The sequence below is a fragment of the Cricetulus griseus genome, chromosome 9 (genome assembly GCF_003668045.3).
Source record: "Cricetulus griseus strain 17A/GY chromosome 9, alternate assembly CriGri-PICRH-1.0, whole genome shotgun sequence".
Taxonomy (NCBI): Eukaryota; Metazoa; Chordata; class Mammalia; order Rodentia; family Cricetidae; genus Cricetulus; species Cricetulus griseus.
In genome coordinates, this window is record NC_048602.1 from 19,724,706 (window position 1) to 19,736,839 (window position 12,134).

A 12,134-nucleotide genomic window follows, 5' to 3' on the forward strand; every position below is an offset into this window, starting at 1 on the left:
CAAGGCGGTTAATGTAGCTATTCCAAGGGAATGCAAATCGGAAAGGAAGAAGTGAAACTTTCACTATTTGCTAATGATATGATAGTCTATATAAGTGACCTGAAAAACTCTACAAGGGAGCTACTACAGATGAAAAACACCTTCAGCAAAGTGGACCCTGTGAGACCTTCCCTTTCGTACACTTACTGTGGTCTAGTGTGAGGTCAATACAGGTCAGTACAGTTGGTGTTGGTTACTGATTATAACAGCTGTATGGAGTCTAGAGAATCATCAGGAATATTGGTCTGTAGTTCTCTTTTTAGTTGTATCTTTGTGTGGCTTGGGTATCAAAGTGATTGTAGCCTCGTAAAAAAAGTTTGGCAATGTCCCTTCTGCTTCTATTGTGTGGAACAATTTGAGGAGTACTGGTGTTAGCTTTTGTTTGAATTTCTGGTAGAATTCGGCAGTGAAGCCATCTGGCCCTGGGCTTTTATTGGTTGGGAGGCTTTTGATGACTGCTTCTATTTCATTAAGGGTAATATGTCAATTTAAACAGCTTATCTGTTCTTGGTTTACTTTTGGTGATATCTATCCAGAAAATTGTCCATTTCCTTTAGATTTTCAAATTTTATGGAGTACAGGTTTTCAAAGTATGACCTGATGATTCTCTGGATTTCCTCAGTGTCCGTTGTTATATCCCCTTTTTCATATCTAATTTTGTTAATTGGCATGCTTTCTCTCTGCCTTTTGGTTATTTTGGATAGAGCTTTGTCTATCTTGTTGATCTTCTCAAAGAACCAACTCCTTGTTTCATTGATTCATTGTAATGTTTTCCTAGTTTCTACTTTATTGATTTCAGCCCTCAGTTTGATTATTTCCTGGCAACGTCTACTCCTCAGTGGTGACTTTGCTTCTTTTTCTTTAAAGCTTTCAGTTGTTATGTGAATTCTTTTTTATTTATTTATTTATTATGTATACAACATTCTGCTTCCAGTATATCTGCACACCAGAAGAGGGCACCAGATCTCATAACGGATGGTTGTGAGCCACCATGTGGTTGCTGGGAATTGAACTCAGGACCTCTGGAAGAGCAGTCGGTGCTCTTAACCTCTGAGCCATCTCTCCAGCCAGTTATGTCAATTCTTTAGTGTGAATTTTCTCCAGTTTCTTCATGTGGGCACTTAGTGCTATGAACTTTCATCTTACCACTGCTTTCAGAGTGTCCCATATGTTTGGGTATGTTATGTCTATATTCTCATTAAATTCTAGGAAGTCTTTAATTTCTTTTTTTATTTCTTCCTCAACCCAGGAATGGTGCAATTGGGTGTTATTCAATTTCCACGAATTTGTAGGTTTTCTGAAATTTGTATTGCTGTTGAATTCTAACTTGAAAGCATGGTGATCTGATAAGATACAGGGGGTTATTTCAATTGTTTTGTATCTGTGGAGGTTTAGTTTGTTGCCAACTATGTGGTCAATTTTAGAGAAGGTTCCATGTGGCGCTGAGAAGAAGGAATATTCTTTTGTGTTTGGACGGAATGTCCTGTAGATATCTGTTAAACTCAGTTGGGACATAACTTCTGTTAGATCCTTTGTTTCTTCATTAAGATTCTGTCAGGTGCTCCTGTATAGAGGTGAAAGAGGGGTGTTGAAGTCTCCTACTACAAGTGTGTGAGGTTTTATATATGGTTTGAACTTTAGTGATGTTTCTTTTACAAATATGGTGCCTTCATATTTGGGGCACAGATGTTCAGGATTGAGACTTTGTCTTGATGGACTTTTCCTGTGATGAGTATGAAATGCCCTTTCTCATCTCTTTTGATTGATTTTAGTTTGAAGTCTAATTTGTTAGATATTAGGATTGCTACACCAGCTTGTTTCTTGGGCCCATTTGATTGGAAAATCTTTTCCCATTACTCTGAGGTAATGTCTGTCTTTGAATTTGAGGTGTGTGTCTTGTATAAGCAGAAGGATGGATTCTGTCTTTGTATCCATTCTGTTAGCCTGTATCTCATTATGGGCAAGTTAAGACCATTGACATTGAGGGATATTAATGTCCATTGATTGTTGGTTCTTGTTTGTTTTGGATTTATTGTTGGTGGTGTCATTGTGTGTGTATTTTGCCCTCCTGTTTCTTTTCTTGTTTGGTAAAATTGGATTATCTATTGCCTATGTTTTGTAGGTGTAGTTATCTTCCTTGGGTTGGAGTTTTCCTTCCAGAACTTTCTGTAGTGCTGGATTTGTGGATATGTATTGTTTAAGTCTGGTTTTATCATGGAATATCTTGTTTTCTCCATCTATAGTGACTGAAAGTTTTGCTAGGTACAGTAGGCTTGGTTGGCATCTATGTTCCCTTAGTGTTTGTAGGATATCTATCTAGGATCTCTGGCTTTCAAAGTTTCCATTGAGAAGTCAGGTGTGATTCTGATAGGTCTGCTTTATATGTTACTTGGCCTTTCTCCTTTGCTACTCTTAATATTTTCTCTTTATTCTGTAAGTTTGGTGCTTTGATTGTTATGTGTCAAGGGGACTTCTTTTGTGGTCCAACCTGTTTGGTGTTCTGTATGCTTCTTGTACTTTCATAGGCACATCCTTCTGCAGGTTGGGGAAGTTTTCTTTTATGATTTTGTTGAATATGTTTTCTGTACCTTTGAGCTGGATTTCTTCACCTTCTTCTATACCTATTATTCTTAGGTTTGGCCTTTTCATGGTGTTCCATATTTCCTGGATATTTTGTGTTAGGGACCTGTTGGGCTTGAGATTTTCTTTGGTCGATGTCTGTATATCCTCTAGCAAGTCTTCAACAACTGAGATACTCTCCTCCATCTCTTTAATTCTATTGGTTATACTCACATCTTTAGTTCCTGATCATTTATCCTGCCCTTTTTATTTCCAGCATCCTCTCGTTCTGTGTTTTCTTTATTGTGCTATTTCAGGTTTCATGCCTTGAACTTTTTCGAGTGCTTCCTTAACTTGTTTGGTTGTTTTTTCTTGGTTTTCTTTAAATTCTTTAAGAGATTTGTTTACTTCTTTAATTTTTTGGTTTGTCTTTTCCTCCATTTCATGTACTTTTTTGCTTGTTTTTTTCTTCTATTTCTTTAAGGAATTATCTTGTTTCCTCTTTAATGGTTTCTATCATCTTCCTAAGATAATTTTTGAGGTCCATTTCTTCTTCATCCTCTGTGTTGGGCTTTTCAGATCTTGCTGGTGTGGGGTCCCTAGATTCTGGTGGTTTCATATTGGTCTTTCTGATTTTGAGTGTGTTCTTACTCTGTCTTCTTCCCATCCCTTCATCCAGGGAGTGCAGGTGGGGTCTCTCCCTCTCTCAGGTGGGAGCTGGATGGCAGAGGGTGGTGGCTGGACAAAGGTGAGGTGTGTCCAGACTCAAGGTGGGCCTTCTGGCCATCCAGTTCCACTCTTGTCCGGTGGGAGGGGGGGTTAGATTCAGGCAAAATCAAGCAGGGGTTGATGGGGAAGGTTGGAGGGAAACAAAGCAGCTCCCAGACTCAACAGAGGCTCGGGTACCCACCGCAAGACAGAGGGCAGAGTGTAGAGAGAGGTGAAGTGTATCCAGACTTAGGGTGGGTTGGTACATGTTTTTATTACATTTTTCTAATAGGGTCTGGAGACACGGTTTAGGGGTGAAGTGCACTGGTTGCCCTATTGGATTCAATTTCCAATGTGCATGGCAGTTCACAATTATCTGTAAGTCCAGCTTCTGGGGATCAGATGACCCTTCTGGCCTCCACCTGTACCAGGCATACATGTAGCACACATAGTTGTCAGTAAAGCATGCACACACCTTTAAAGAAATGGAAAGCTCTTCTCACTGTTATATATGCAGAATTTCATTTTAATGTATACTCTAGGAAAAATTTAAAAACATAAACCTTCATAAAGACTTTTACCAGTTTGATATCTTTATGTTTCTATTTTTTTAATTTAAAATTTTTATTTTTCATTTTACATAGCAACCCCAGTTACCCCTCCTTCACCACGTCCTACCCCCCAGCTCCCCACCCCCATCTACACCTCAGACAAGGTAAGGCTTTCCTTGGGGAGTCACGAAAGCCCTTCCCCCTTATATTAAGCCTGAGTAAGTTATCCCACCTTGAAAGGTTTCCCATGGGAAATGGGCCCCTAAAAGACAATTCATGAACCTGGGATAGGTTCTGGTCCCACTACCAGACCTGCCCTCTTCAACAGATCAGGCCACATAACTGTCACCTGTATTCAGAGGACCTATTTTGGTCGCATGCAGTTCCCCATCTCTCAGTCCATGGACTGTGAGCTCCTACTAGCTGGGGTCAGATATCTCCTTGGTTTTCTCCATCATCATCTTAACCCACCCCCTTGATCATATAATGGCTCCTCCTTCTTATCAACTTAACTCCAGTAGCTCAGCCCAGTGCTTGGCTGTGGTCACTTCATCTGCTTCCATCAATTACTGGATTTAGGTTCTGTGATGACATTTAGGGTAGTCACTAATCTGATTAAGGGGAAGGTCCTTTCAGACATCCTCTACACTATTGCTGGGAGTCTTAGCTGGGGTCACCAATGTGGGTTCTTGTGAATTTCTCCAGCACAAGGTTTCTCCCTAAACCCATACTGGCTCCCTCTATCAAGATCTCTCTTTCATTGCTCTCCCTGAGTATTTTGTAAACAGTTGTGATTTATAAGCAGAGCGTAGTGGAAAATGCTATGTCACATTATTTGATCAGTCAGTTTCTCTCCAGCATGACATTTCTAGTGTCTCCTAAGATTCAAAATCTGGATAAAGGATGGCTCAGTCTTTGCATGTGTATGGTTTCTCTCCATTATGGATTTTCTGATGTTTCCATAGAGCAGAAGAGAGGACAAAGGATTTGTTACATTCCTAACAACTGTAAAGTCGACATCCAGTATGAACTCTTGCATATCTTCTAGGATTCAAGTCCCGGGTAAAGGACTTGACACATTCCATACATTTGTAGGGATTCACCCCTGTGTGAATACTGTGAGGCCTTCTTAGATTTGAGCAGCTGGAAAAGGATTTATCACATTCCTTACAACTGTAAGGTCATTCTTCAGTATGAACTGTCTGATGTCTTCTAAGACCTCAGATATAGGATATGTCCCAATCTTAGCATATGAGAGTATCTCTCCAGTATGATGTATCTGATATCTCGTTAAAAGATTGGGAAAAAAATGTCACAAACCTTACAGCTCTAGGGCCTCTCTCCAGTATGTACTCTCTGATGTCTTCTAAGATGTGAGTATTGTGTAAAGGACTTGTCACATTCCATACATCTATAAGGTTTCTCCCCAGTGTGAACTCTCTGATGTGTTCTAAGACATGAGAATCTGTTAAAGGATTTGTTACATTCCTTACACATGTAAGGTCTCTCTCCAGTATGACCTCTTTGATGTATTCGAAGATTTGAGGAAGTACTGAAGGATTTGTCACAGTCCTTACAACTGTAAGGTCTCTCTCCAGTATGAACTCTCCGATGTTTTCTAAGAGTTGTGATATCGATAAAGGATTTGTCACAATCTATACATTTAGCAAGTTTCTCTCCAGTATGAATTCTCTGATGTGCTCTAAGACTAGAGAAATGAGTATAAGATTTGTCACATTCCTTACATCTGTAAAGTTTCTTTCCAGTGTGAACACTCTGATGTGTTCTAAGAGTTGATTTCCAGGTAAAGGATTTTTCACATACCTCACATTTGTAAGGCTTTTCACCAGTGTGGATTCTGTAATGCCTTTTAAGAAGTGATAATGTAAGAAAGGACTTACCACATTCTTTGCATTTGTGAAACTTCTCTAGAAAATGAGTTTTCCTATGCCTACTTAATGCTGAATAGTGAGGAAAGTGTCTGTCACAGTCATTGCAATTGTAAGGTTTCTCTCCAGCATGCCTTTTCTGATGGCTATTAATTCCTGACAAGTAACGAAATGACATTCCACATTCTTGGCACTTGTAAGGTTTCTCCCCACTATGAATTCTTTGATGTGCTTTAAAACTTGCAATCTGCGTAAAGGATTTTTCACAAATGTTGCACTTGTAGGGTTTAATGCCAGTATGAATTCTTTCATGTACAGTGAGATTTGAGGCAGCACTGAAGCATTTCCCGCATGTCCCACACTGGTGTCGTTTCTCTCCAGTGTAGATTGGTTGTAGCAAAAAACTGCATGCAGAGCTGAAGGAGTCATCAAATTCTCCCTGCTTGTGCTCTTTCTTTGTGGTGTGCAGTCTCTGATCTTGAGTAATGCTGAAACATAAATTTAAAGATTTCTTACAGTCTTTAGATCTGCAAGGTTCTTCTGCAGTGTGCATGCTTTCATGTCTGTCTGGGTTTGAGGAGTAAACAGAAGCATCCCTGTGATTACTGCATGTATAGTTATCAGAGTTTTCTGTAGTTTCACTTGGTCTATACAGTGCACAAGTGGAGGGGTCATGTAGCACTTCTCCAATTTCATTACACTGACAAGACTCCTTTTCAGTCTCCATGTGCTGATGGACAGGATCACACTTGTAATAGTTCTCTGAGAAGTAGAATACTTCATATTAATAGGGTTTGCTCCAATAATAAGCATGTGATAAATGACTGTCTCCCTAAGTTGTCAGTTAACATCAGTGAACCTGGAACTGAGATTACTGTTCCTAGTAATGGACAGATTTCATTCACTGTAGATGTATGGATTCTCACAAACACAGCATGATAGCCTTCAAAAGTCAGTGATTTATAACAGATATCTCATCTTTCTCAAAAATCTCTAACTGGGGGCTGGAGAGATGGCCCAGGGGTTAAGAGCACTTACTGTTCTTCCAGAGGTTCTGAGTTCAATTCCCAGCAACCACATGGTGGCTCACAACCACAATCTGTAATATGATCTGGTGCCCTCTTCTGGCACACACTGTATACAAGATAAATAAATAAATAAATCTTTAAAAAAAATCTCTAAATGGAAAAAGATGGAAAAATAATTGGTGGAGCTGAATTAGCTTTCAGTTTGTCTTCTTGAACTAAGTATATGTAGAATACACGTATCCGACTTTAAATATTTCTTTTCAGAAATTGAGGAAGAGGAGTTTAATCCAATCACAGGTTCACAGAATTTATATTAAATGATAGGCAATAAAGACTACAGAAGACCTAATACCTTAAAAGACTAAAGTCTTACTCAAAAGCATCACAGGCTTATTTTATTTCTTTCTCTAGAAACACATACACACACACAAAACAAAACAAAACAAAACAAAAACCCAAAACCAAAAATCAATCAGCTTCCTGAAAAGTAATGGATGCAAAAGCAGCATGATGTCAGACATTAGAGCCTCCAGCTGGATTGAGGCAGAGCTGTCACGGGCAGCTATTGCTTATTTCTATCCTCCACTGTCTGAGCTCCATACACTGCTGTGTTCTTAACTTTCCTCATAGGGTTGTTCTCAGGTCCACTCTGTACACTGACTCCTGACTGTGACTGTGTACTTGCCACTGGGAAAAAGGAAGGTAAAATATTAAGATATGTATACAAAGAAGGCAATTAAAGAATAATCATACTCATGTTAGAGTAAAAATATTGCAAACTATCCCAATCCTACTTCAGATTAATCAAATACAAGTGAATTGTTACTAGTATTAAGTCACCATGATTCAGGTGTAATAAGAGAAGAGAATGCCTTCTAACAGTTAAAACTGACAGATGGCATCTAAGGGCCAGGATCCTACACTAACTTAAAAGATCAAGAATACTTTTTTCTTTTCTTTTCTTTTCTTTCTTTTTTTTTTTTTTTTCTCGAGACAGGTTTCCTCTATGTAGCTTTGGAGCCTATCCTGGCACTTGATCTATAGACCAGGCTGGCCTTGGATTCATGGAGACCCGCCTGCCTCAGCCTCCAGAGTTCAGAGATTAAAGGCAAGGCATCAACGCCCAGTGGTCAGGAATACTTTTAGGTGGAATTGAGCACTGCAAATACATTCTCAGTTCTGGCTTTCTCTTTTCCTTGAAGCCTTCACTGTTTGCCAGCTCATTCACTAGTCCACCCTATTGTGATTCTCTCTCCTCTCCACATTCTAGGGCAATCTCATTCTTTCCAGACAGGTGACTAGGCCTGGCCTGATACAATAATACACATGTTCTTTGACACAGCAATGAGCCAGGACTGAACTTTTTAGAAAGAATACAGAAGTGTAAGACAGTCCTGTGCTCAGTACATGAAAACAGAAAGCAGAGGAATTTAAACAGGATTCCCCCAGGGATATTTCTTATCAAATTCTTCAGTATAGTTAGTATTTCCAGTTTGTATATCTTGAATTTTTCTCACAATTAAAAACATGTCTATTGCAATAAAAGACAGAAAGCGTTAAGATATAGTGGAAACATTATATGCTATACTACGAATGATTCTTGGAACTAAATGAAGGGTGGGTGACAGCTCTAAAAATGGAAAACTGAAAGAGAAAACTAAATGGCATGAAAATGCTCTTTCCTACTACTATACTTTGCCTTGTCTACTGCTAGTTCTTAAATGACAGATTTTAGAACCTATGAAGTAACAACAAACAAAAGACATGTTAGGAATTCTAGAAGCAAAATGTTCTCACCCACAAAGACCAGGTTGTTGTAATTCGCCAACATCACATCAGTGTACAAATTCCACTGAGCAGAGTCCATGCATTCCCACTCCTCTTTCGAGAAGGTCACAGTCACATCACTGAATGTCACCAGACCCTGAAACAAAAAAGTAAGGGTTGACCAAGCACTAACTGGTAGTGCTTTCCTGGCTAAAAGGAGACACACAGTATGACTTCCAATACAGTCATATTCTATCATGAACATTCTAACTCTGTGTAAACACATTGACACAAGAGTCTCACAAGCGGTATATATGAAACAAGAAATACATTTAAGGTCTGACATGGTTATCTATATGTTATGGATGCTGTGTTCATGTCCCACAGGAGAAATGTCTCAGAAGGCAAATTCATGAGGAAGTGGTCTTTAGATGCTGTGCCTTAGATCATGATAAAACACTGACACTGAATTCATCCTGTGTGTACTTGGCCCTTACATGACTCTATTCAAACAGGCTCCGTGGGGGTATTTACACTCTAGGTACAATGCCCCACCATTAAGTAGCAAAGGAGTAGGTATGGACTACAGATTATAGGACTGATTCTATAGACAAAGAGTTGATTTTTTTTCCCCAAGGAGCAGGGATTGTAATAGCAGTACATACTGTCAATCTTAACATTGACATATTAGTGTAATGAGTTAATTTTATGAGAATATTTGTGCCAACATGAACACATAGTAAAATTTGAATCAGCAATATTTGATATCATCCAAAATTTCCTTAAGAATATGCCTAATAGAGACAAATAGCAATTATAGCACTTTTGAAAAAGTATTTCACTTCACTCCCAAAGAGTAAAAATCAAGGGAGGTCAAATTTTATTGACACGTTATCAATTGTTCTGAAGAAAGTCTTTTCCTGCCTGCATTAAGAAATCCTGAGGAGGTTTTTGCCAGTGAAAGGCTCCAGAATTCTTTCTAGTGAAACAGAATGTGGCTGAACTGATTTCCTGTCCCACTTCCCCACTCACTCCATCCCTTCTCCCTCCTTCTCCAATCCCTCCACCATACCTGCATCTTTAGCTTCTGTCTCCTCTCTCCTTCCAGGCCCCTCTGCTCTGCTGCACAGGTGAGCAGGTCTGGGTGATCAGTGAACCTGCACATGAGTAAGAGATTGTTCAGGAAGCCCCTGGATTTCTAACACAGTGCTGTGCTCTGTAGATGAAGAGAACACTAAGGACAGGATTATACAAATGACTTCCTAACTGTCATGCAATGTCAAAATACTGGAAATATTTAGAAAGCTTTTTTACTTAGCATCTCTTGAATCACACGTCCAATCACAGCTCAGTCAAAACTCAGGGGCAGAAATCAACTAATGACTGGGAAGAGAGTATCACACACTAGTGATGTTCTGAGTTGATCATGGACCAATAATGATGGAGCCTTACATCTCCCATAGGGACATAAGAGGAGGAGAGAACATTTATGAAAATTCTCCTTTACCTTTCAGGATTTCACTTTATTCTGTGGGATGTGGGACTCACTCACACAAAGCTCACACACTTGCAGATTAGTTTGTCATGGAATACTGAGGAGCAGCAAGGGAGACTACAAGGAAACAATTCTCAGTCACAGAAACCACACTGATGCCACTCTGCAATGTCAGGGTGTACCATGTTTCAGTGTCAGTTGAAGAAAGAAGTCACTCAAAGATGAAAATCGGAGGCCTATGTGGCAGCAGGAAGATCCTACCTCTCTGATGAACTGAACAGCCATGCAAAAGTTTATTCATTGAAAGTTACACAAAGTATTTCCTCATGCAAAGGTCCCTCATCTAATTTATCTTTCTTACTAGAGGAGAACATCACATACCCTCCAAGACTTTAGTCCTTTATTATGTATTGTTTGTAATACACAGTAACATAAGAGCCTCAGGTGCCTGAAGTGTCTTGTGACCAAAGTCATGGAAGGGCTACAATTTCCCTTCAGCAAAACAATTCTAGAGATCACGTGAAACAACCACTGTTTTCTACAGAGTCTTCAAGATCAAAGTACTTCTTAAAAAAAAACAAAACAAAACTGTTGTTCAGCTGGGCAGTGGAGGAGGAGCACCCCTTTAATCCCAGCACTTGGAGGTAGAGGCAGGTGGATCTCTTTGAGAACAGCCTGCTCTACAATCATCCTGTTGGTTCACACGTTTAATCCTAGCACTTGGGAGAAATATGTTTGTGGAACTCTGTGTTTTACAGTCTAGCCTGCTCTACAAGGGGAGTTCTGAGCCAGACAGAGCAACACTGTAAGTTCAGGTCTCAAACACAGGAAACACCAGAATCAAAAGTAAGTTTGGTCATGTGTCCATGGACAGAGTGCTTTTCTTGGACCAAGGATAGAAAAGACTATTGCAGGCCGGGAGGTGGTGGTACACGCCTTTAATGCCAGCACTCGGGAGGCAGAAGCAGGTGGATCTCTGTGAGTTTGAGACCAGCCTGGTCTACAAAAGCTAGTTCCAGGTCAGCCTCCAAAGCTACAGAGAAACCCTGTCTCAAACCCCCCCCCCCCAAAAAAAAAAGACTTGCAGACATTTTTCTGATACACACGAGGTATCCTAATTATTCAAAAGATGCTTTCTGATATTATTCTATACTATCATGCATTTAAATGTCTTCTTTCCTTGTCTATTTTCCACTGAAATAGAGTTTTCTTGTGTAGTGCTAGCTTTCGGTGAAGTGACTATGTACCCCTTGCTAGTCTCCACAGCAGTGAGATTCACCTGACTCTGTCTTCTGAGAGTTGGGATTAAAGGCCTGGCAAAGACACTTTTAGAAAGCTGTATTTCAATCACCGTGTGCATATGTCTCAGTAGGAAAATTAAGGAGGGATAAAAGGATACCTTTAAAAGTTAATTTTTACAAGCATACTGTGGACCTCACAAAAAAAGTTTACATTCAGATTCATGACATTTGCAGGCATTGTTATGAGTATAATCTAAAAGCTCTCTGCGAATCCAAATCTCCGTTTCCGTGTGCCACTCTCTTGAATAGGGAAGTTTATAACATGGAAATTAGTATAGATGATTGTAAATTTCAAGAGCTTTGTCCTTTGCACCATAGCAAAGAGAATCATGCTTGCAAATATTCAGATGAATTCCTAAATTCTATTAATTATTTTTACAATAATATTTTTGCAATGAGAAAATCAACTGAAAATACCAGGCGTATTCCATATGATCTAAAATACAACAAGGGAAAGACATGCACAGCAGAATTTGGGAGCCGGCTTCCTGATGAGCAGCAGAGAAACCGCTGGCACCCCCTCCCGGGTCCCAGCCCCGCTGCTCCTCTGACCTGGGAGCTTTCAGGGCCGCCCGGCTGCGGTTCCCGCCACTGCGCTGCTGACTGCTGACTTTCCCAGGCCGCCCCGCGAGCGCGGACACCGCGGATCCCGAGGTCTCAGGTCCCCGCGGACCCGCCGTGTCCTCCGCACCCGGGTCTGCAGCGCGCGGTTCCCCGAGTCCCACCGGGAAGGGTGAAATCTCAGGTCCCTTCAGCCAGTTCCTTGGAGCAGCTCCTCCCGGCCCCGCCCACTGCAC

At 40.3% G+C, this 12,134-nt stretch overlaps 1 protein-coding gene across 1 annotated transcript; it reads right to left on the reverse strand.

Moving 5' to 3' along the window:
* Nucleotides 1–7,123: 7,123 nt before the first annotated feature.
* Nucleotides 7,124–12,134, reverse strand: LOC100772906 (zinc finger protein 28; the record flags this gene model as incomplete). Its single annotated transcript, XM_035449517.1, has 4 exons — nt 7,124–7,461; nt 8,572–8,698; nt 9,614–9,698; nt 11,890–12,134. Coding segments are annotated over 4 exons (582 nt in total), but the record flags the coding sequence as incomplete, so codon positions are not given.